The following is a 26715-nucleotide window of genomic DNA, read 5'->3' as shown; positions in this document are numbered from 1 at the left end:
GTTGTAAGCTTGCCTGAGGGAAAGTTTTGGAGGCCAGGCAACGGGTTAATTTCCCCTGGGGAGGGAGGTACTAGTGAGCCTGATCCAGCTCATGGATGACTTCGGTTTGTCTGACACTGAATTTTAGAACACTGAACCTACGTTCAATGCCTGTAGGTGAGACGTGCTCCTTTTCTTCCACAAGTTCTCCTTACAGTTGTCCTGATCATAGGTGTCTCACTCCTCTAGACATTCTGATTGTGGAACCCTTACTAGCTAGCCACCACTCCATAGGTAGGACCAGCTTCATGTGTAGGTAAAGTAGGTGCTATTATTTTAGGGGTATCTGGAAGGCAGCACCTCCTTTCTTCCCTCCTTTACTTCCACGAACCCTGCTTGCTGATGCTTATAATTCTTTTAGACAGTTCCTTAGAAAAACAAAAACCTATGTTGGAAGGGAGGAAAACATTTTGAATATTAGCTATGCTTTATAACGTGAGTAGTTAAGTTTAGCAGATCAAGAAAAAAATCGGGGGGGGGGGCAGGTTTTGATAAGAGAACTTGAGACACTGAGCCTGTGTGTTGGGGTTTGTGTGGGTAGGTTTGAGAAACTCTATGAAGCAGGTAGCAAAGGAATATAAGTGGATGGAAGGGCAGAATTTATCTGTAAAATGGGGGTGTACCTGCCACTTAGTATTGTTGGGAGAATTAAATGAAATGATTGTGTAAAGGACTTAATATAATAAGAAAGTAAGTACAGTTACTATTGTTTTTCTTGGTCTGAAAGAATGAACACCTGTCACAATAAACTGGAATGGGAAAGAGGCAGAAGAGTGAAGTGTTCTCAGCTCCTCATCCATCCAAGCTGCACTAGGCTAGAAGAGGAAGCCTCCGTGCCTGTGTCTGGCTGGGTCTCCTCCATGCCAAACACCTGGCCATTTGGAAATAACCAGATGAGTGACTGTTTCATTCATAGCTGACATCCTTGCCAAAAGAAGAGATTGCCTAACAGCTGTCTCCATCATAATGGGCTTCTTAGCACTTGTCAGTTTGGCCTAAATGGAGAGAATTTTATGGCCATCATGAGGTCTAGTTTGCCCCCTGTGTGTTTATAGTAAATTACTACTTTTTTCTCCACTGTCTGTTTTTTTTCATGCAGGACCACATCTGAAATGAATTGAAATTGTGCAAAACTAGAAGTGTTCCTAGTGGTTAGGTCATAACTTAATGGAACCTGATAATTTCCAGTTGAGGCAGCTGATAGAATCCACACGTTAATACTACCACCTTATACTAAGTGAAGTTTTACAGCACTTTCCCATGCACTACGTCTCTTGAGAAAGAGCCTCCAAACATGCATGGGAAGTGGGTAAGGCAGGTAGAATCATCCAGATTTTCTGGATGAAGAAAGTAAAGTATTTCCTGACTTAGATTCCTTGGGTAATGAGGCAGGGAATGAGCAAGGCTTGAAAGGGGTTTACCCAACACCACATGAGGGAGAGCCAGGAACCTGGGACTAGACTCCTCAGCCTTCCAGCAGTGAGTCCTGCTGCAAAGAGGTGGCATGATGGAGGGGCCAAGACTTTGGGATGAGAAATGGACTAGAATCCAGCTCCTTTACTGGCTGGGTCCTTGAGGGCAAGTCTCCCCAGATCCCTGGGCCTCTGTCTTGTCATCAATAATGTGGGGCCTCTTGGGGCAGTTATAGTAATGTGAGAGTTGTCGTGAAGCTTAAAATGAGATCGTAATGTTGAAGCATCTGGCACATCTTCTGCCCCCTCCACTGCATGAAAAGAGGTTTCAGGGTGTCATGATCAGCCTAATTACTGAGCATCATTATTTTCAGGCCCAAGGCTTATTGAGATGTTGCCCTATACCAGACACTGTGCTGAGAGCAGCACGTAAATTATCCCTTTAATCGCCACATCAACCTTATGAGGAATTTATTATCCCCATTGGATTGATGAGAAAAGTGAGGTATGAAAGACTAAACAGTTTGACCAAAGCATACATTTAAGAAATGGCTGAGCCCAGATTCAAGGCTTCATTGCCTCCTTTTTTATAGATTCGTGGAGCTGAAAGGAACTTTAAAAATCACCTGGGCCACAGGCTCAACTTCCATGTCTCATAACTTAAGAACTTAAGACTTTGACATATCCATCTGAAAGTACACAAATTCCATTCGACTCGTCAGTTTGAAAAAGTTTAATTTAGCCTGACTTTCTACAAGTACAGGTAAGAGTTTCAGTCCCAGAGACCAACTAATACAGGAGATTGAGGAGGGCCCAGCTAACATTCTTTCCATGGGCCAATGCCACACACTTCTGTGGAATATTAGCACCGTGAATGGTGAAGGGTGCTGCTTAGAAATAAAAAGTGACAACTCCCAGCTGGCATTTCTGAATACGTGGGGCCTTTCTGAATGAGATGATTTTCCATTTGGGGGAGGGAATAGTAAGATGTCAATGAAGGCAGGGGTAGGTGTCTGGAACATCCAAAGACAGGAGACTACAGTTTTCCTCACAATTTGAAAATGATAGAAACCTTATATTCATGCATTTCACTAATAGTCTATACATCCCAGTTTGTTTTTTTTTAACATCTTTATTGGAGTATAATTGCTTTACAATGTTGTGTTAGTTACTGCTGTATAACAAAGTGAATCAGCTATATGTATACATATATCCCCATATCTCCTCCCTTTTGCGTCTCCCTCCCACCCTCCCTATCCCACCCCTCTAAGTGGACACAAATCACTGAGCTGATCTTCCTTTTGCTATGTGGCTGCTTCCCACTAGCTATCTATTTTACATTTGGTAGTGTATATATGTCCATGCCACTCTCTCACTACGTCCCAGCTTACCCTTCCCCATCTCCATGTCCTCAAGTCCATTCTCTACATCTGTGTCTTTATTCCTGTCCTGCCCCTATGTTCTTCAGACCTTTTTTTTTTTTTTTTTAAGATTCTGTATGTATGTGTTAGCATATGGTATTTGTTTCTCTCTTTTGGACTTACTTCACTCTGTATGACAGATTCTAGGTCCATCCACTTCACTACAAATAATTCCTTTTCTTTTTATGGCTGAGTAATATTCCACTGTATATATGTGCCACATCTTCTTTATCCATTCATCTGTCGATAGACACTTTGGTTGTTTCCCTGTCCTGGCTATTGTAAATAGAGCTGCAGTGAGCATTGTGGTACATGACTCTTTTTGAATTAATGGTTTTCTCCAGGTATATGCCCAGCAGTGGGATTGCTGGGTCGTATGGTACTTCTATTTTAAGTTTTTAAAGGAACCTCCATAAGGTTCTCCATAGTGGCTGTATCAACTTACATTTCCACCAACAGTCAAGAGGGTTCCCTTTTCTCCACACCCTCTCCAGCATTTATTGTTTGTAGAGTTTTTGATGATGGCCATTCTGACCGGTGTGAGGTGATACCTCATTGTAGTTTTGATTTGCATTTCTCTAAAGTTTAGTGATGTTGATCATCCTTTCATGTGTTTGTTGGCAATCTGTATATATTCTTTGGAGAAATGTCTATTTAGATCTTATGCCCATTTTTGGATTGGGTTGTTTATTTTTTTGATATTGAGCTGCATGAGCTGCTTGTATATTTTGGAGATTAATCCTTTGTCTGTTGTTTCATTTGCAAATATTTTCTGCCATTCTGAGGGTTGTCTTTTTGTCTTGTTTATGGTTTCCTTTGCTGTGCAAAGCTTTTAAGTTTCATTAGGTGCCATTTGTTTATTTTTAATTCCATTTCTCTAGGAGCTGGGTCAAAAAGGATCTTGCTGTGATTTATGTCATAAAGTGTTCTGCCTATGTTTTCCTCTAAGAGTTTTATAGTGTCTGGCCTTACATTTAGGTCTTTAATCCATTTTGAGTTTATTTTTGTGTATGGTGTTAGGGAGTGCTCTAATTTCATTCTTTTACATGTAGCTGTCTAGTTTTCCCTGCACCACTTATTGAAGAGACTGTCTTTTCCCCATTGTATATTATTGCCTCCTTTACCCAAGATAAGGTGACCATATGTGCATGGGTTTATCTATGGGTTTTCTGTCCTGTTCCATTGATCTATATTTCTGTTTTTGTGCCAGTACCAGACTGCCTTGATTACTGTAGCTTTGTAGAATAGTCTGAAGTCCAGGAGCCTGATTCCTCCAGCTCCGTTTTTCATTCTCAAGATTGCTTTGGCTATTCAGAGTCTTTGTGTTTCCATACAAATTGTGAAATTTTTTGTGTTAGTTCTGTGAAAAATGCCATTGGTAGTTTGATAGGGATTGCATTTAATCTCTAGATTGCTTTGGGTAGTATAGTCATTTTCACAATGTTGATTCTTCCAATCCAAGAACATGGTATATCTCTCCATCTGTTTGTATTGTGTTTAATTTCTTTCATCAGTGTCTTATAGTTTTCTGCATACAAGTCTTTTGTCTCCTTAGGTAACTTTATTCCTAGGTATTTTATTCTTTTTGTTGCAGTGGTAAATTGGAGTGTTTCCTTCATTTCTCTTTCAGATTTTTCATCATTAGTGTATAGGAATGCAAGAGATTTCTGTGCATTAATTTTGTATCCTGCTACTTTACCAAATGCATTGATTAGCTCTAGTAGTTTTCTGGTAGCATCTTTAGGATTCTCTATGTACAGTATTATGTCATCTGCATACAGTGACAGTTTTACTTCTTCTTCTCTGATTTGTATTCCTTTTATTTCTTTTTCTTCTCTGATTGCTGAAGCTAAAACTTCCAAAACTATGTTGAATAATAGTGGTGACAGTGGGCAACCTTCTCTTTTTCCTGATCTTAGTGGAAATGGTTTCAGTTTTTCATTATTGACAACGATGTTGGCTGTGGGTTTGTTATATATGGCCTTTATTATGTTGAGGTAAGTTCCCTCTATGCCTGCTTTCTGGAGGGTTTTTTATCATAAATGGGTGTTGAATTTTGTCCAAAGATTTTTCTGCATCTATTGAGATCCTCGTATGGTGTTTCTCCTTCTGTTTGTTAATATGGTCTATCACATTGATTGATTTGCATATATTGAAGAATCCTTGCATTCCTGGGCTAAACCCCACTTGATCATGGTGTATGGTCTTTTTAATGCTCTGTTGTATTCTGTTTGCTAGTATTTTGTTGTGGATTTTTGCATCTATGTTCGTCACTGATACTGGCCTGTAGTTTTCTTTTTTTGTGACATCTTTGTCTGGTTTTGGTATTAGGGTGATGATAGCTTCGCAGAATGAGTTTGGGAGTGTTCCTCCCTCTGCTATATTTTGGAAGAGTGTGAGAAGGATAGGTGTTAGCTCTTCTCTAAATGTTTGATAGGATTCACCTGTGAATCCACCTGATCCTGGGCTTTTGTTTGCTGGAAGATTTTTAATCACATTTTCAGTTTCAGTGCTTGTCATTGGTCTGTTCATATTTTCTGTTTCTTCCTGATTCAGTCTAGGAAGGTTGTGCTTTTCTAAGAATTTTTCTGTGTCTTCCAGGTTGTTCATTTTATTGGCATATAGTTGCTTGCAGTAATCCCTCATGATCCTTTGTATTTCTGCAGTGTCAGCTGTTACTTGTACTTTTTCATTTCTAATTCTATTGACAAGAGTCTTCACCCTTTTTTTCTTGATGAGTCTTGCTAATGGATTATCAATTTTATTTTCTCACAGAACCAGCTTTTAGTTTTATTGATCTTTGCTATCATTTCCTTCATTTCTTTTTCATTTATTTCTGATCTGATCTTTATGATTTCTTTCCTTCTGCTAACTTTGAGGTTTTTTGTTCTTCTTTTTCCAGTTGCTTTAAGTGTAAGGTTAGGTTGTTTATTTGAGATGTTTCTTGTTTCTTAAGGTAGGATTGTATTGCTATAAACTTCCCTGTTAGAACTGCTTTTGCTGCATCCCATAGGTTTTGGGTTGTCATGGTTTTTTTTTTTTTATTTGACATTGAATAACCAAATTTTTTTTTTGAATTTTAGAATTTAATTTACTTTTTTATACAGCAGATTCTCATTAGTTACCCATATTATATATATTATTGTATATATGTCAATCCCAATCTCACAATTCATCACACCACCACCACCCCCCCTCCCCTTTCCCCCGTTGGTGTCCGTACATTTGTTCTCTACATCTGTGTCTCTATTTCTGCCCTGCAAACCGGTTCATCTGTACCATTTTTCTAGGTTACACAAAAATGCGTTAATATACGATATTTGTTTTTCTCTTTCTGACTTACTTCACTCTGTATGACAGTCTCTAGGTCCATCCACGTCTCTACAAATGACCCAATTTCGTTTCTTTTTATGGCTGAGTAATAGTCCAATGTATATATGTACCACATCTTTGTTAAAATTTTTATTTATTTATTTATATTCTTTTAATGTTTATTATTTATTTATTTATTTTCCTTATTACTCATCCATTTTACACACATCAGTGTATACATGTCAATCCCAATCTCCCAATTCATCACACCACCACCACCATCCCCCCACCGCTTTCCCACTGGTGTCCATACGTTTTTTCTCTACTTCTGTGTCTCAGTTTCTGCTCTGCAAACTGGTTCATCTGTACCATTTTCTAGGTTCCATATATATGTGTTAACATACGATATTTGTTTTTCTCTTTCTGACTTACTACATTCTGTATGACAGTCTCTAGATCAGTCCATGTCTCTACAAATGACCAAATTTTGTTCCTTTTTATGGCAGAGTAATATTCCATTGTATACATGTACCACATCTTCTTTATCCATTTGTCTGTCGATGGGCAATTAGGTTGCTTCCATGACCTGGCTATTGTAAATACTGCTGCAATGAACATTGAGGTGCATGTGCCTTTTTGAATTACGGTTTTCTCTGGGTATATGCCCAGTAGTGGAATTGCTGGGTCATATGGTAATTCTACTTGTAGTTTTTTAAGGAACCTCCATACTGTTCGCCATAGTGGCTGTATCAATTTACATTCCCACCAACAATGCAAGAGGGTTCCCTTTTCTCCACACCCTCTCCAGCATTTGTTGTTTGTAGATTTTTTGATGATGCCCATTCTAACTGGTGTGAGGTGATACCTCATTGTCGTTTTGATTTGCATTTCTCTAATAATTCGTGATGTTGAGCAACTTTCCATGTGCTTCTTGGCCACCAGTATGTCCTCTTTGGAGAAATGTCTATTTAGGTCTTCTGCCCATTTTTGGATTGGGTTGTTTGTTTTTTTAATATTGAGCTGCATGAGCTGTTTATATATTTTGGAGATTAATCCTTTGTCCGTTGATTCATTTGCAAATATTTTCTCCCATTCTGAGGGTTGTCTTTTCGTCTTGTTTGTAGTTTCCTTTGCTTTGCAAAAGCTTTGAAGTTTCATTAGGTCCCATTTGTTTATTTTTGTTTTTATTTCCATTACTCTAAGAGGTGGATCAAAAAAGATCTTGCTGTGACTTATGTCAAAGAGTGTTCTTCCTATGCTTTCCTCTAAGAGTTTTATAGTGTCCAGTCTTACATTTAGGTCTCGAATCCATTTTGAGTTTATTTTTGTGTCTGGTGTTAGGGAGTGTTCTTATTTCATTCCTTTACATGTAGCTGTCCAGTTGTCCCAGCCCCACTTATTGAAGAGACTGTCTTTTCTCCATTGTATATCTGTACCCCTTTGTCATAGATTAGTTGACCATAGGTGCATGGGTGTATCTCTGGGCTTTCTATCTTGTTCCATTGATCTATGTTTCTGTTTTCGTGCAAGTACCATATTGTCTTGATTACTGTAGCTTTGTAGTCTGGTCTGAAGTCAGGGAGTCTGATTCCTCCAGCTCCGTTTTTTCCCTCAAGACTGCTTTGGCTATTCAGGGTCTTTTGTGTCTCCATACAAATTTTAAGATTTTTTATTCTAGTTCTGTAAAAAATGCCATTGGTAATTTGATAGGGATTGCATTGAATCTGTAGATTGCTTTGGGCAGTATAGTCATTTTCACAATATTGATTCTTCCAATCCAAGAACATGGTATATCTCTCCATCTGTCGGTATCATCTTTAATTTCTTTCATCAGTGTCTTATAGTTTTCTGCATACAGGTCTTTTGACTCCCTAGGTACGTTTATTCCTAGGTATTTTATTCTTTTTCTTGCAATGGTAAATGGGAGTGTTTTCTTAATTTCTCTTTCAGATTTTTCATCATTAGTGTATAGGAATGCAAGAGATTTCTGTGCATTAATTTTGTATCCTGAAACTTTACCAAATTCATTGGTTAGCTCTAGTAGTTTTCTGGTGGCCTCTTTAGGATTCTCTATATATAGTATCATATCATCTGCAAACAGTGACAGTTTTACTTCTTGTTTTCCAATTTGTATTCCTTTTATTTCTTTTTCTTCTCAGATTGCCATGGCTAGGACTACCAAAACTATGTTGAATAATAGTGGTGAGAGTGGACATCCTTGTCTTGCTCCTGATCTTCGAGGAAATGCTTTCAGTTTCTCACCATTGGGAATGATGTTTGCTTTGGTTTTGTCGTAGATGGCCTTTATTATGTTGAGGTAGGTGCCCTCTATGCCCACTTTCTGGAGAATTTTTATCATAACTGGGTGTTGAGTTTTGTCCAAAGCTTTTTCTGCATCTATTGAGAGGATCATATGGTTTTTATTCTTCAGTGTGTTAATATGGTGTATCACCTTGATTGATTTGCATGTATTGAAGAATCCTTGCATCCCTGGGATAAATCCCACTTGATCATGGTGTATGATCCTTTTAATGTGTTGTTGGATTGTGTTTGCTAGTATTTTGTTGAGGATTTTTGCTCCTATATTCATCAGAGATATTGGTCTGTAATTTTGTTTTTTTGTAGTCTGTTTGTCTGGTTCTGGTATCAGGGTGATGGTAGCTTCACGGAATGGCTTTGGGAGTGTTCCTTCTTCTGCAGTTTTTGGGAAGAGTTTGAGAAGGATGAGTGTTAGCTCTTCTCTAAATGTTTGATAGAATTCACCTGTGAAACCATCTGTTCCTGGACTTCCGTTTGTTCGAAGATGTTTAATCACAGTTTCAATTTCATTACTTGTGATTGGTTTGTTCATATTTTCTATTTCTTCCTGGTTCAGTCTTGGAAGATTATACCTTTCTAAGAATTTGTCCGTTTCTTCCAGGTTGTCCATTTTATTGGCATAGAGTTGCTTGTAGTAGTCTCCTAGGATGCGTTGTATTTCTGCAGTGTCTGTTGTAACTTCTCCTTTTTCATTTCTAATTTTATTGATTTGAGTCCTCTCCCTCTTTTTCTTGATGAGTCTGGCTAATGGTTTGTCAATTTTGGTATCTTCTCAAAGAACCAGCTTTTAGTTTTATTGATCTTTGCTATTGTTTTCTTTGTCTCTATTTCATTTATTTCTGCTCTGATCTTTATGATTTCTTTCCCTCTGCTAACTTTAGGTTTTGTTTGTTCTTCTTTCTCTAGTTCCTTTATGTGTAAGGTTAGATTGTTTACTTAAGATTTTTTTGTTTCTTGAGGTAGGCTTGTATTGCTATAAAATTCCCTCTTACAAGTGCTTTTGCTTCATCCCATAGGTTTTGGATGGTCGTTTTTTCGTTGTGACTTATCTGTAGATATTTTTTGATTTCCTCTTTGATTTCTTCAGTGATCTCCTGGTTAGTTAGTAACGTATTGTTTAGCCTCCATGTGTTTGTGTTTTTTACCTTTTTTTCCCTGTAGTTGGATTTCCAGTCTCATAGTGTTGTGGTCAGAAAAGATGCTTGATATGACTACAATTTTGTTAAATGTACTGAGGCTTGATTTGTGACCCAAGATGTGATCTATCCTGGAGAATGTTCTGTGTGCACTTGAGGAGAAAGTGTAATCTGCTGTTTTTGGATGGAATGGCCTATAAATATCAATTAAATCTATCTGGTCTATTGTGTCAATTAACACCTCTGTTTCCTTATTAATTTTCTTTTTGGATGATCTGTCCATTGGTGTAAGTGAGGTGTTAAAGTCCCCCACTCTTATTGTGTTACTGTCGATTTCCTCTTTTATAGCTGTTAGCAGTTGCCTTATGTATTGAGGTGCTCCTATGTTGGGTGCATATATATTTATAATTGTTATATCTTCTTCTTGGATTGTTTCCTTGATCATTATGTAGTGTCCTTCCTTGTCTCTTGTAACATTCTTTATTTTAAAGTGTATTTTATCTGATATGAGTATTGCTCCTGCAGCTTTATTTGATTTCCATTTGCATGGAATATCTTTTTCCATCCCCTCACTTTCAGTCTGTATATGTCCCTAGGTCTGAAGTGGGTCTCTTGTAGGCAGCATATATATGGGTCTTGTTTTTTGTATCCATTCAGCGAGCCTGTGTCTTTTGGTTGGAGCATTTAATCCATTCATGTTTAAGGTAATTATCGATATGTATATTCCTATTACCATTTTCTTACTGGTTTTGGGTTTGTTTTTGTAGGTTTTTCTTCTCTTGTGTTTCCCACTTAGAGAAGTTCCTTTAGAATTTGTTGTAGAGCTGGTTTGGTGGTGCTGAATTCTCTTACCTTTCGCTTGTCTGTGAAGCTTTTGATTTCTCCATCGAATCTGAATGAGATCCTTGTTGGGTCGAGTAATCTTGGTTATAGGTTCTTCCCTTTCATCACTTTAAATATATCATGTCACTCCCTTCTGGCTTGTAGAGTTTCTGCTGAGAAATCAGTTGTTAACCTTAATGGAGTTCCCTTGTTTGTTAATTGTCGTTTTTGCCTTATTGCTTTCAATAATTTTTCTTTGTCTTTAATTTTTGTTAATTTGATTACTGTGTGTCTTGGCATGTTTCTCCTTGGGTTTATCCTGCCTGGTTCTGTCTGTGCTTCCTGGACCTGGGTCACTATCCTTTCCCATGTTACGGAGGTTTTCGACTACAATCTCTTCAAATATCTTCTCAGAGCCTTGCTCTCTTCTCCTTCTGGGACCCCTGTAATGTGAATGTTGTTGCGTTTAATGTTGTCTCAGAGGTCTCTTATGCTGTCTTCATTTCTTTTCATTCTTTTTTCTTTATTCTCTTCCGCAGCAGTGAATTCCACCATCTGTCTTCCAGGTTACTTATCCGTTCTTCTGCCTCACTTATTCTGCTACTGATTCCTTCTAGTGTATTTTTCATTTCAGTTATTGTATTGTTCATCTCTGTTTGTTTGTTCTTTAATTCTTCTAGGTCTTTGTTCTTTAATTCTTCTAGTTCTTTGTTAAACATTTCTTACATCTTCTTGATCTTTGCCTCCATTCTTTTCCTGTGGTCCTGGATCATCTTCCCTATCGCTATTCTGAATTCTTTTTCTGGAAGGTTTCCTATCTCCACTTCATTTAGTTGTTTTTCTGGGGTTTTATCTTGTTCCTTCGTCTGGTTCACAACACTCTGCCTTTTCATCTTTTCTGTCTTTCTGTGAATGTGGTTTTTCTTCCACAGGCTGCAGGATTGTAGTTCTTCTTGCTTCTGCTGTCTGCCCTCTGGTGGATGAGGCTATCTAAGAGGCTTGTGAAAGTTTCCTGATGGGAGGGCCTGATGGTGTGTAGAGCTGGGTGTTCCTCTGTTGGTCAGAGCTTAGTAAAACTTAAATCCACTTTTCTGATGTTGAGTGGGCCTGGGTTCCCTCCCTGTTGGTTGTTTGGCCTGAGGCGACCCAACACTGGTGCCTACCCAGCTCTTTGGTAGGGCTAATGGCGGACTCTGGGAGGGCTCACACCAAGGAGTACCTCCCAGAACTTCTGCTGCCAGTGTTCTTGTCCTCATGTTGAGCCATAGCTACCCCCTATCTCTGCTGGAGACCCTCCAACACTAGCAGGTAGGTCTGGTTCAGTCTCCCCTGCGGTCACTGCTCCTTCCCCTGGGTCCCAATGTGCAGACTACTTTGTGTGTGCCCTCCAAGAGTGGAGTCTCTGTTTCCCCCAGTCCTGTCACAGTCCTGCAATCAAATCCTGCTAGCCTTCAAAATCTGATTCTCTAGGAACTCCTCCTCCTATTGCTGGACCCCCGTTTGGGAAGCCTGACATGTGGCTCATAACATTCACTCCAGTGGGTGGACTTCTGTGGAGTAAGTGTTGTCCAGTTTGTGAGTCACCCACCCAGCAGTTACGGGTTTTGATTTTATTGTGATTGCGCCCCTCCTATCATCTCATTGTGGCTTCTCCTTTGTCTTTGGATGTTGGGTATCTTTTCTGGTGAGTTCCAGTGTCTTTCTGTTGATGATTGTTCAGCAGTTAGTTGTGATTCCAGTGCTCTCGCAAGAGGGAGTGAGCACATGTCCTTCTACTCTGCCATCTTGAACTAATCTCCTCGTTGTGTTTTCATTTTCATTTGTTTCTAGTTATTTTTTGATTTCCTCTTTGATTTCTTAAGTGATCTCTTGGTTATTAAGTATTAGTTATTTATTGTTTAGCCTCCATGTGTCTGTATTTTTCACAGATTTTTTCCTGTAATTGATATCTAGTCTCATAGCATTGTGGTCAGAAAAGATACTTGATATGATTTCAATTTTCTGAAATTTACCAAGGCTTGATTTTTGACCCAAGATATGATCTATCCTAGAGATTGTTCGTTCCATGAGCACTTGAGAAGAAAGTTTATTCTGTTGTTTTTGGATGGAATGTCCTGTAAATATCAATTAAGTCCATCTTGTTTAATGTGTCATTTAAAGCTTGTGTTTCCTTATTTGTTTTCATTTTGATACATCCCAGTTTTCTGAGAGTTAATGAAAACAGACTTCACAACACATTCAGAGTGCTATGTTAAGTACATTAAGTACTTAATAATGAGGTAAAATTCTGAAGAGAAAACAGGATTTTCAAACATATGCCCTTCAGCCCAGTGAAGAGTCAATGACACTCAGAATTCTTAGACCAAGCCTGTACAAACATATGGGGTTTGTCAATACAGGAGAAAGAGAATTTCAAGTTGAGTAATTACCCAGATAATTTGATTCTGGGAGAATTTGCTTTCATCATGCAAACCAGCAGTTCCCCTCTTCCTGTCCTCCTCTGGTCTCCACCTCCTAGTCCTGTTTTCCCCTAGCATATTTTTGTATCTGCATTATCTATAGACAACTATATCCACCTCCATTTCACTTTGACTGTATAGATGATGGCCTTGGCTACGTGTATACACATTAAATACAGTAGATGTTCAAGGGAATTGGATGGGTGAAGTGCAGTGGTCCAAAATCTGTTTTCCTCCACTGTACAGCTCTAGTCACAGTAAACTGTGTGTTTACAGTCATGTCGTGAGTTAATGCGAATTAATGAATTTAGACATTAAGTCTAAAATCCTGGACTGTCTTTTGGAGATCTGGATTATTTGGATGCTTGTCTAGACTTGACTACAGACATATCCAGGTGCACAGGCCTATTTCAACATATGTTTAGGCCATGTAGATGGTCCAGATAATTCTAAATTCAAGTATTTCCTACTTTTTAAAATTGAAGTATAGTTGATTTACAACATTGTGTTAGTTTCAGGTATACAGCAAAGTGCAAATATTTCCTGCTTTACTAATGCCCATCCCTGACCACTTTGGATACCTCTCCCTTTTACCTGGATTCTGGGTCAATTAGAATGTCTCTGAGCCAGAGTGTTGATTCAGTACTGATCTTGAGAGTAAGAATGGAGGACAGTAGGAAGCTGCATGTCACCAGGCATGGCCAAAAAAAAAAAAAAAAAACGAATGGGGGACCGGCATGGATTCCAAAAGAAAAGAGCTCTGCCAAATAGCAGGATGAGAAGAATATTCAGGTTGACTCAATGGCCAAGATTTACAAGTGTTTAAATGAGTTTAATTTTTCAGTTTTTAAGTGGCCTTCAGTATACACATCCATATTGGTGATATAACAGAAAGAAACTGGTATTTGGAAAATTCACTCATCTATTTTATTCTCTCTCAAGAGTTAATTCCGAGGTTTGCATTTTTACCCCTGGCTACATGTAGTGATTAGATAAACTAGATAACTGTTAAATCTCTAAGGTAACTGTTAAATCGGAGCTAGGATAAAATGTGATTGTAGGGGATCTACCCTGGCCATGTTCTCTAGTGATCTGTTGCTCTTTTCTTTTGGGGCCATGGAAAGTAAGATGGGGAGAAATGTTGAGGGAGAAGGGTAATGGTATATGAGGAGCACTCCTTAGAAGTTTGAACTCACTGGGTTGTAGAATTAGATATAGATTCAGAGACTTCCCCTCCCCCAAATCATGGACCTGTGGTAAGAGTTAATAGGTGCTACTACCTAGGGTATTCTCTTTCTTAGTGCACTCATGGAGCTGAACAACAATGCAGACATGAAAAAAGGAATTTTATTTTAATTTCAAACCCATTGTATATGAATTTCTTGCCTAGAACACATATATAATCTGGTTGAGGCATAAATTGAGAGACTGGGAAAGGACAGTCTTCCATTTAACTTTTGCCACAGTTAAATCACATGTGGTTAAACAAGAGTTAATTTAACATAATTCATAGGAAAAGTCAAGTGCTGAATTTGTAAGCATTTCTCCAAGGGTGTGAATATTGCAGTCCCCAACCCACCGAAAACACAATCAAAATCCCTTTATTCATACTAGTGGGTGTGTTTAGCCCTAGGTACCCAATGTCAGCCTGGCCTTTGTAATTGACTTGAGTGCTTCTGCCCCAGTCATTACAAAGCTCCCATCTCAGGGCAGGACAGTGAGGAGTTGGGCATGAGTCTTGCTGATGGCTTGTCTTTTCCAAAGCATGTTTTGTGGAATTGGTCCTTTAGAGCTGCAGTTTCCTGCACAAATCTTGGCCTCCGTATTTTCTCCTGCACTCTGGTTTCTGGTTTGGATGCGCCCAGATGACCAGTGTCTCCCAGCTCACTGACACCCCACAGGAAGTAAGTGTATAAAAGGCCAGAGACCACAGCTGTTCATGGGAGGAGGACTACCTGGCAAAGGTGGGTGAGTTCCATGTGGAATACTGTTGAGAAGTGCTCCAGGGCAGGGACTGACCAGACTCTTTTAGTGGTCGAGGCACTTGTCTGAATTTCTTGGGATGAAAATCATTCCCAGCAGGTCGCTGGTCTCATCTGGGTGCAAGGATAAGTCATTTTTCTTCTGCATCTTTTCAACGCATTGACCTTGCAATGTCTGCACGTGGAAGCGTCTCAGAAGTGTGACCAGGGTGACCTTCATCATCACCATGGCAATGTATTTCCCCGCACAGGCCCGGGGCCCAAAGCCAAATGGCTGAAAGTACCTGTAAGGAACCTAGGAAAATGATCAGACAATTAGCCAGAGAAGTAAAGGCTAGAGTCATGCATATCTGTTTGATTCACCCTGAAAACACTGTGAGTCAGAATGCTCGGTTTCGGCGACTTGGCCATACTGCTCCTTCACGGAGAGGAATGACTGTAACTCAGATAAGCCTCTTTCTCCCTCCAGTTTGATTCACCCTTTGTGATACGGACACAACTTCAAACAATCCCCAGTTTTGCTTTTCATGTAAATATTCAACTAGCTCTGTGGGAAGGCCATGGCTTTACTGCTGTTCTGCCAGTCATTGAGGCAAAGATTGTTTTTGTGCCAGGCCGTATAACATGATGACAAGGACAAATTTAGGCAAAGGTGTGGATTCCCTGTCTGTTAGTGCCAAGGATCTAAATATTTTTAGTTATACAAATATTTAATGGGACATCTCTGCCTGTCTTGTCCCCATTTGTAATCACATAGTGCCTGGCACTTAATACACGCTCAGTAAGTTATTTTTGACCAATTGCCAACATGGCGTGGGTTGCTTATATAGAAATGGAATGAATTAGACAACTGGTTTAACTAAGATCATATTTCCATATGCAAATGGTAAAAGGGGGCACAGAGGGAACTATCTGGATAATTCAGGTGAAAAAAATCTTTGCCTAGAATTGACATAATGGAGGCAGAATCTCCAGTACACCTCAATTACAGAAAAAGAACAAGCTGAGGCTCTTCTAATTACAAAGTCTTATATAGAATGAGGCCTAGTGCTTGTGGGGCCATTTGGGAAACCAAAGACCCACTGCAAAAACCAAATCTTTTCTTCTCACTTGATTTCCATCTGAAGCAGAAGTGGATTTCCTTGACTTAGATGATGCTACGGCTGAATCTACATGATGACAAGGTGATAAGTTTAAATGGAAAAGTTAAGTTTAAATAGGTTAATTAAAGAAAATTTGCCTCATTTTAAGCAAATTAAGGGCCTGAATTGTTCACCGTTTGACCTATTTTGTGGCCTCCATGAAGACATTTCTGAGAGCTGGAGAGCCAGCCTCCTTGGCTTGAGGACAGACATGGTGGCCATGTTCCAAGCTAGGCAAAATGTGTTTTCCTGATGAGGTGTGAAGAGAATGAGTAAATAGAATGAAATATACACGGTGAAAACACAGAAACAGAGAGGACTTAACAGTTGACATTTTCAAGAGTGGCGCACTCAGTTTTAAGGAAGGGCTCTTACATTCTTGGCAAAGTTTTCAAGAGTAAATTCATTGGGCTTGGGGAAAAACTCGAGTCTATGCATTCTTCCAATATTCAGGATAATGTTAGTCCCCCTTTTCACTGGGTAGCCATCGATGACATCATCCTCTAAGGCTTTGCGCATGACCAGGTCCACAACAGGCTGGTACCGCATGCTCTCATAAATAAAGTTTTCTACCACTTTTAGTGTTTGTATATCATCAATCCTTATGTCTCTTTCACCTGTGGGATCAGATTAAAAGGACAAAGGAGGTCATGTTAGTTTCAACATGTGATGGGCATGAAACTCCTAGTTTCAGATCAGTATAGTTATAGGTCAGTTTGGTCTTGGTTGAAAAAAATTATATATATAATTCTAAAATACTTTATGTTTGGCCCACAGAGTGTCTTATGAAAGTTTAGATTTGAAGTCAATTATCTTAACATCTGAGGGGTTTCATAGAAATGTCTGGACTTGTAGAAAAATAAAAAAACAGGTAACATTGGACTCACATCCCCACATGGCAATAGTTGGCTGAGAGTGTGTGGCTGATGAGCCGTTTAGAGGGACTTCCTCTCTGCAGCATCATGTAGACCTACCTAATCTGCTTCAAACATTTATTGCCACCTGTGTGGTTCTTTTTTTTTTTTAATTTTTATTTATTTATTTATTTATTTTTGGCTGTGTTGGGTTTTCTTTTCTGTGCGAGGGCTTTCTCCAGTTGCGGTGAGCGGGGGCTACTCTTCATTGCGGTGCGTGGGCCTCTCACTGTTGCTGCCTCTCCCATTGCGGAGCACAGGCTCCAGACGCGCAGGCTCAGTAGTTGTGGCTCACGGGCCTAGCCGCTCTGCGGCATGTGGGATCTTCCCGGACCGGGGCACGAACCCATGTCCCCTGCATTGGCAGGCGGATTCTTAACCACTGCACCACCGGGGAAGCCCTCCTGTGTGGTTCTTGAGTTTTGTCCCCTACTCTAAATTCTAGAAGACATTCATTCCTCCTCTAGTCAAGTGAGATGGTGAGATTAATGATGTTCACAGAAATTTTCTCTTCTGGTATCCTATGCAGTCATCTGTCAGAAAATATCACTGATAGCTACCCACCACCAGTTCCTCCAATCAGGAAACTTGCAGAAGCCTCTTAGATAGCCTCATCCACCAGAGGGCAGACAGCAGAAGCAAGAAGAACTACAATCTTGCAGCCTGTGGAACAAAAACCACATTCACAGAAAGATAGACAAGATGAAAAGGCAGAGAGCTATGTACCAGATAAAGGAACAAGATAAAACCCCAGAAAAGCAACTAAATGAAGTGGAGATAGGCAACCTTCCAGAAAAAGAATTCAGAATAATGATAGTGAAGATGATCCAGGACCTCGGAAAAAGAATGGAGGCAACGATCGAGAAGATGCAAGAAATGTTTAACAAAGATCTAGAAGAATTAAAGAACAAACAGAGATGAACAATACAATAACTGAAATGAAAAGTACACTAGAAGGAATCAATAGTAGAATAAGTGAGGCAGAAGAACGGATAAGTGACCTGGAAGACAAAATGGTGGAATTCACTGGTGTGGAACAGAATAAAGAAAATGAATGAAAAGAAATGAAGACAGCATAAGAGACCTCTGAGACAACATTAAACGCAACAACATTCACATTACAGGGGTCCCAGAAGGAGAAGAGAGCAAGGCTCTGAGAAGATATTTGAAGAGATTGTAGTCGAAAACCTCCGTAACATGGGAAAGGATAGTGACCCAGGTCCAGGAAGCACAGACAGAACCAGGCAGGATAAACCCAAGGAGAAACATGCCAAGACACACAGTAATCAAATTAACAAAAATTAAAGACAAAGAAAAATTATTGAAAGCAATAAGGCAAAAACGACAATTAACAAACAAGGGAACTCCATTAAGGTTAACAACTGATTTCTCAGCAGAAACTCTACAAGCCAGAAGGGAGTGACATGATATATTTAAAGTGATGAAAGGGAAGAACCTATAACCAAGATTACTCGACCCAACAAGGATCTCATTCAGATTCGATGGAGAAATCAAAAGCTTCACAGACAAGCGAAAGGTAAGAGAATTCAGCACCACCAAACCAGCTCTACAACAAATTCTAAAGGAACTTCTCTAAGTGGGAAACACAAGAGAAGAAAAACCTACAAAAACAAACCCAAAACCAGTAAGAAAATGGTAATAGGAATATACATATCGATAATTACCTTAAACATGAATGGATTAAATGCTCCAACCAAAAGACACAGGCTCGCTGAGTGGATACAAAAAACAAGACCCATATATATGCTGCCTACAAGAGACCCACTTCAGACCTAGGGACATATACAGACTGAAAGTGAGGGGATGGAAAAAGATATTCCATGCAAATGGAAATCAAATAAAGCTGCAGGAGCAATACTCATATCAGATAAAATACACTTTAAAATAAAGAATGTTACAAGAGACAAGGAAGGACACTACATAATGATCAAGGAAACAATCCAAGAAGAAGATATAACAATTATAAATATATATGCACCCAACATAGGAGCACCTCAATACATAAGGCAACTGCTAACAGCTATAAAAGAGGAAATCGACAGTAACACAATAAGAGTGGGGGACTTTAACACCTCACTTACACCAATGGACAGATCATCCAAAAAGAAAATTAATAAGGAAACAGAGGTGTTAATTGACACAATAGACCAGATAGATTTAATTGATATTTATAGGCCATTCCATCCAAAAACAGCAGATTACACTTTCTCCTCAAGTGCACACAGAACATTCTCCAGGATAGATCACATCTTGGGTCACAAATCAAGCCTCAGTACATTTAACAAAATTGTAGTCATATCAAGCATCTTTTCTGACCACAACACTATGAGACTGGAAATCCAACTACAGGGAAAAAAAGGTAAAAAACACAAACACATGGAGGCTAAACAATACGTTACTAACTAACCAGGAGATCACTGAAGAAATCAAAGAGGAAATCAAAAAATATCTACAGATAAGTCACAACGAAAAAACGACCATCCAAAACCTATGGGATGAAGCAAAAGCACTTGTAAGAGGGAATTTTATAGCAATACAAGCCTACCTCAAGAAACAAAAAAATCTTAAGTAAACAATCTAACCTTACACATAAAGGAACTAGAGAAAGAAGAACAAACAAAACCTAAAGTTAGCAGAGGGAAAGAAATCATAAAGATCAGAGCAGAAATAAATGAAATAGAGACAAAGAAAACAATAGCAAAGATCAATAAAACTAAAAGCTGGTTCTTTGAGAAGATACCAAAATTGACAAACCATTAGCCAGACTCATCAAGAAAAAGAGGGAGAGGACTCAAATCAATAAAATTAGAAATGAAAAAGGAGAAGTTACAACAGACACTGCAGAAATACAACGCATCCTAGGAGACTACTACAAGCAACTCTATGCCAATAAAATGGACAACCTGGAAGAAACGGACAAATTCTTAGAAAGGTATAATCTTCCAAGACTGAACCAGGAAGAAATAGAAAATATGAACAGACCAATCACAAGTAATGAGATTGAAACTGTGATTAAACATCTTCCAACAAACAAAAGTCCAGGACCAGATGGCTTCACAGGTGAATTCTATCAAACATTTAGAGAAGAGCTAACACTCATCCTTCTCAAACTGTTCCAAAAAATTGCAGAGGAAGGAACACTCCCAAACCCATTCTGTGAGGCCACCATCACCCTGATACCAGAACCAGACAAAGACACTACAAAAAAAGAAAATTACAGGCCAATATCACTGATGAATATAGATGCAAAAATTCTCAACAAAATACTAGCAAACAGAATCCAACAACACATTAAAAGGATCATACACCATGATCAAGTGGGATTTATCCTAGGGATGCAAGGATTCTTCAGTATACGCAAATCAATCAATGTGATACTCCATATTAACAAACTGAAGAATAAAAACCATATGATCGTCTCAATAGATGCAGAAAAAGCTTTGGACAAAATTCAACACCCAGTTATGATAAAAACTCTCCAGAAAGTGGGCATAGAGGGCACCTACCTCAACATAATAAAGGCCATCTACGACAAACCCACAGCAAACATCATTCTCAATGGTGAGAAACTGAAAGCATTTCCTCGAAGATCAGGAACAAGACAAGGATGTCCACTCTCACCACTATTACTCAACATAGTTTTGGAAGTCCTAGCCATGGCAATCAGAGAAGAAAAAGAAATAAAAGGAATACAAATTGGAAAACAAGAAGTAAAACTGTCACTGTTTGCAGATGATATGATACTATATATAGAGAATCCTAAAGATGCCACCAGAAAACTACTAGAGGTAATCAATGAATTTGGTAAAGTTGGAGGATACAAAATTAATGCACAGAAATCTTTTGCATTCCTATACACTAATGATGAAAAATCTGAAAGAGAAATTAAGGGAACACTCCCATTTACCATTGCAACAAAAAGAATTAAATACCTAGGAATAAACCTACCTAGGGAGACAAAAGACCTGTATGCAGAAAACTACAAGACACTGATGAAAGAAATTAAAGATGATACCGACAGATGGAGAGATATACCATGGTCTTGGATTTGAAGAATCAATATTGTAAATTTCATGTAATGTGTGAAACATTTACATTAACACATGAAATTTCTAAAAATCTTATATGTTCTGGTATAATGTTATAAGTCATAATCCTAGTTGTTACTTTAAAATGTATATCTCAGAAATAACTAATTTTCTTGTCAACTGCAAAAAAAAAAAAAGAATATTGTGAAAATGACTATACTGCCCAAAGCAATCTACAGATTCAATGCAATCCCTATCAAATTACCAATGGCATTTTTTACAGAACTAGAACAAAAAAATCTTAAAATTTGTATGGAGACACAAAAGACCCTGAATAGCCAAAGCAGTCTTGAGGGAAAAGAACAGAGCTGGAGGAATCAGACTCCCTGACTTCAGACTATACTACACAGCTATAGTAATCAAGACAATATGGTACTGGCACAAAAACCGAAATATAGATCAATGGAACAAGATAGAAAGCCCAGAGATAAACCCACACACCTATGGTCAAGTAATGTATGACAAAGGAGGCTAGGATATACAATGGAGAAAAGACCGTCTCTTCAATAAGTGGTGCTGGGACAACTGGACAGCTACATGTAAATGAATGAAATTAGAACACTCCTTAACACCATACACAAAAATAAACTCAAAATGGATTAGAGGCCTAAATGTAAGACCGGACATTATAAAACTCTTAGAGGAAAACATAGGAAGAACACTCTTTGACATAAATCACAGCAAGATATTTTTTGATTCACTTCCTTGAGTAATGGAAATAAAAACAAAAATAAACAAATGGGACCTAATGAAACTTCAAAGCTTTTGCACAGCAAAGGAAACCATAAACAAGGTGAAAAGACAACCCTCAGAATTGGAGAAAATATTTGCAAATGAGTCATCGGACAAAGGATTAATCTCCAAAATGTATAAACAGCTGATGAAGCTCAATATTAAAGAAAAAAACAACCCAATCCAAAAATGGGCAGAAGACCTAAACAGACATTTCTCCAAAGAAGACATACAGATGGCTAAGAAGCACATGAAAAGCTGCTGAACATCACTAATTATTAGAGAAATGCAAATCAAAACTACAATGAGGTATCACCTCACATCAGTTAGAAAGGACATCATCAGAAAATCTGCAAACATCAAATGCTGGAGAGGGTTTGGAGAAAATGGAACCCTCTTGCACTGTTGGTGGGAATGTAAATTGATACAGCCACTATGGAGAACAGTATGGAGGTTCCTTAAAAAACTAAAAGTAGAATTCCCATATGACCCAGCAATCCCACTACCGGGCATATACCCAGAGAAAACCATAATTCAAAAAGACACATGCACCCCAATGTTCATTGCAGCACTATTTACAATAGCCAGGTCATGGAAGCAACCTAAATGCCCATTGACAGACGAATGGATGAAGAAGATGTGGTACAATTATACAATGGAATATTACTCAGCCATGAAAAGGAACGAAACTGGGTCATTTGTAGAGACGTGGATGGATCTAGAGACTGTCATACAGAGTGAAGTAAGTCAGAAAGAAAAAAACTAATATCGTATATTAACACATATATTTGGAACCTAGAAAAATGCTACAGATGAACTGGTTTGCAGGGCAGAAATTGAGACACAGATGTAGAGAACAAATGTATGGACACCAAGAGGGGAAAGCAGCGGGGGGTGCGGGTGGTGGTGTGATGGATTGGGAGATTGGGATTGACATGTATACATTGATGTGTATGAAATGGATGACTAATAAAAAACTTTTGTATAAAAAAGTAAAGAAAATTTAAAAAAAAAAGAGGAAAATATCACTGTTAGTCTCTCCTTCTCATCTCATCAAGGACAACCTGGGGTGGTAGAGTGGCAAGAATGCTGTCTCTCCACCAAAACAAATGGGGTGCCTCATCAGCTCCAGGTGAGCTGGGGATTGATGGACACCTCCATTGTCTCAGCTTGGCTCGACACTGGTCAAAGAGGCTTGGATTACTCTCAGAATTGGCAAAGCTTCAAAGCATCCTGAAATGGGGTACTGTTTTTGCAGAATGAAAGTCAACCCAGGGTCCTGAGGCAGTTCTGTCTCCTGTACAGTTAGGTTATTCAGGAGTGGTGTCACTTGGTTAGAGAACTTTAACAACACAGCCCCTCACGTACTGCTTTTTGAACACAGTAAGAGTCTAATGGGTGTATTTATCTGTGGTGGGGAGTTAGAAGGCAGATGATGGAGAAGGTAACAAAAGGCATACTTTTAGAAGTAATTACTAGTCTTGTGGGTCTAGGGGGAACAAGTATACAGGTACTAGTGGTTGTCCCAGGTTTTTTTTTTGTTTTTTTAAAAAATTTTTATTTATTTATTTATGGCTGTGTTGGGTCTTCGTTTCTGTGCGAGGGCTTTCTCTAGTTGTGGCAAGCGGGGGCCGTTCTTCATCGTGTTGCGCGGGCCTCTCACTATCGCGACTTCTCTTGTTGTGGAGCACAGGCTCCAGACATGCAGGCTCAGTAATTGTGGCTCACGGGCCTAGCTGCTCTGCGGCATGTGGGATCTTCCCAGACCAGGGCTCGAACCCGTGTCCCCTGCATTAGCAGGCAGATTCTCAACCACTGCGCCACCAGGAAAGCCCCGGTTGTCCCAGTTTTATCTTTCAAGAGGACTGTCGTGTCAGGGGGATATCATGGGGCACAAGCACTTTTCACCTCTCAAGGAAATTGTATTAAAGGTTTATGATCTCAAGAGCAATTTCCCCTGTGTTGCCTGTATCCCCATCATTCTGTTACTCTCTCTCTCTCACTCCACTGAGCTTGTTTCTTGAATTCTCTTTTTCTCACGAGACTGAGAGCCCCAGGACTGCAGGGATGGCACTGGCTTGTTCACCGCGGTGCCCTTGCATCTGGCACAGAACCCATAACCTGAAAAGGGTGCTTGAGAAAACATTCCAGAATTTGAAACCCGGATGTCATTCTGGCTCCTTGCTATCTACCTTCCTAGGCAGTGGCCCTCCTATGGCAACGTGTCTGCAGAACGCTTTCACATATTTAATCCGTGTATGAAATTTCCCCATGTCATCTATTTCAAGCAGAACTCAAATGGTTTTAAAGATAAATAAGATAAAAAGTTTAAGAAATACATGGTGCCTTTTAACAACAAAATAGGTTGTTTCACAGAGACCTGTAAAGTCAAGATAGAAAAATCTATATCATTACTGATACCCCTTCGCATGTGTCTGAAATGTGTTCCTAAAGAGATTACTTATGTGAAGCACATTCCAAATAAGGTATTCTGTTTTCTCCAGAAAGCAATTCTGACTTCTTCTGAACGTGGCAGTGTCTCCAGGGAAGGGTGGGGATATCAGAAGCAGTGGCAGAGTGATGCTGAAGCAGAGGCAGAGGAGGGAGGGGGCGGAGTTGGGAAGAGCTGAGCAGGGACCTGGAGGCTCTCCTGCAGAGGAGGAGGAGAGGGTGGGGGAGGGAAACTGCTCGCTCCCCTGCCTCTGCTATCATCACCCTTTCCTCCTCCCTCTGCCACCACCTGGAAGAACCGGCTGCTTGAAACCCAGAAACACTGCAATAAATGATAGCCATTTCCCTGGGTGGACCCTCAAAAGCCTTTTGTCACTGATAAGGTAGCAAATCCTTGTGGATGATCCCATGTTTTTTTAAACACAGACAAATAGAACCGCATATATGTGTTTATGTGCCCATCAAAAAAGACCTTGAAGAATACACATCAAAATATTAACAGTGATTCCCCCTGGGGAATGGGAAGGAGAGTGGAAGGGATCAGGAAATATTACTTTCTGCTTTATACATGTCTCTATTATTTGGATTTTTTTCCAACGAGCATGTATTTTTTTTTATATTAGAAAAACACAGAAACGTGTCTGGCATAATGAAAATATGACACATTGACTTGCTCTATTGTTCTCTGGGTGGATTCTAATAAAGATTTTGACATAAGATTCTTAGGACATAGAAGCTGATATTCAGAAGGAATTGTTTTCTAATCTCTATTGTTTGCTTGATAAATTCTTACCAACAACAGTCTGGATTTCCTTCATTATTGCCTCTTCAACCTGGGGGTGCTTTGCAATGAGAAGCAGCATGAAAAACACAGAGACAGACATGGTGTCCGGCGCTGCGATCAGCATTTCCAATACGCACTGGTTCACATTCTCTCTTGTCAGGTCACCACGTTTCTGAACAATTGAAAGTGGGGAGAAACTTTGGCAACATGAATGAACGGTTCAGAACAGGAGGGGAGGTGGCACTCAAGGATTAATAACCTCAACAAAATGAAATCATAGAAACTATGTGTCTCTGGGACGGATGATGGACATTTGCATTAACAATCTTCAGCTCAAAGCTGAAGAACTTAACCAAATACCTATGTGTTTAGTGTCTTTAGACTCCCCAGTTTTCATATTTTTATTGTGCAGAAACACAGAAGTTTCAGTCTTAAAGGTCAATCTTACCTGATGTCTAATTGGGGGCTATTGGATTAGGCATTATAGAAATACTGGAGCATATAGTCAAAAGCAGAAACATGCAACAATTAACAGGAGAGAATTTTTAGACACTGATACACAAACAGTCATACACATATGTTGTATGGGAATTATGGGTAGTTCAGGTCTGTACCTCAGCCAAAATCAACTCAGTGGCAAAATCCATAGAGTCTTCCAGTTTCTCTGCTATGAAAATCCTGCGTCTTTTTTTTTCTACCAGAATTTCCATTTCATCTTTCAACTCCTTGCTGGAAAAAGCAGTGAAAATATTATCTACTTGTACACAGATATGACATCTAGATAAATGGATTTGTTTGCCATGTTTAAAAATAAAATGATCTGCTTTAGTGGAAGCCATTAGTGCTCATGAATAACTGAATTTATACTTAATTCTTCACAGATATCCTTAAATTACATACACATTATATCATGTTAAGGAACCAGAGTTAGCCCAGTTATCTCGGCAGTGGTAGCAAAATCAAGGCTGTAACTGTAGTTAAGGGTTGAAAACTGGTACCAAATGGCTAAATCCAATTATGTTTTCTGCTATTTGATTGGGCCAGCACAGTGCTTAAATTAAACGTCAAAAACCAAAGCCGGTGAATGCCTTTAGTGGGAGCATGCACTCTCCAGTCTGCCATGGGCACCTGCATTTCCTGTGTCTTATATTCACCCAGCCTACTTTTATCTTCATAGTCCCTAAGACTATTGAGTTTGAGGTTCCTCTTCTACATAGGAAGTATTCTTCCTGATATTTATCTCATACCTTGCAGTTTCTGCCTCATAGTAAGACTAAGTAAATATTTGTTGAACGAATGACTGGCTGCATCAATATGCATATGCATTTTGACAGTGTGGAGGAGGGAAAAGCACCTTGGATAAAGGGTCAGGTTCTGGTCCAGGTTGTTGTCGTTCACATAACCTAGTTTAAGTCTCTGAGTCTTATGTCTCTTTGAAAGTGAAGGGATCAGGCTAGATGAACAATAAGGCCACCTTGAGATCTCAATTCTGTTATCTTTGACTTTGTCTTTAAGTGTATGCATTCACGTATAATTGTATTGTTCCCCAATCTCAGGGAACAGTATTCTGTATTATGTTAAATGTACAATAAATCTTCCTTTCAAATTCTTGTTGACACAGTTGCCTACACGCTTAAATACTCTGTTGACCTAAATAGCCTCTATGTTTACTCCAGTTCAG

At 39.2% G+C, this 26715-nt stretch overlaps 1 protein-coding gene across 1 annotated transcript in view; it reads right to left on the bottom strand.

The window, feature by feature from the left end:
* Positions 1 to 14948: 14948 nt before the first annotated feature.
* Positions 14949 to 26715, bottom strand: part of LOC118890683 (aromatase-like) — a 28526-nt gene continuing 16759 nt past the window's right edge. The window contains exons 6-9 of the mRNA XM_036843832.1: positions 25649 to 25763; positions 25044 to 25206; positions 16420 to 16661; positions 14949 to 15197 (exon numbers count right to left, since the gene is read on the bottom strand). Of these exons, the coding sequence (XP_036699727.1) occupies positions 14949 to 15197; positions 16420 to 16661; positions 25044 to 25206; positions 25649 to 25763 (769 nt within the window). The remainder of the gene's footprint in view (positions 15198 to 16419; positions 16662 to 25043; positions 25207 to 25648; positions 25764 to 26715) is intronic.

The sequence above is a fragment of the Balaenoptera musculus genome, chromosome 2 (genome assembly GCF_009873245.2).
Source record: "Balaenoptera musculus isolate JJ_BM4_2016_0621 chromosome 2, mBalMus1.pri.v3, whole genome shotgun sequence".
Lineage (NCBI taxonomy): Eukaryota > Metazoa > Chordata > Mammalia > Artiodactyla > Balaenopteridae > Balaenoptera > Balaenoptera musculus.
This window is presented reverse-complemented; position numbering and strand designations above follow the sequence as displayed.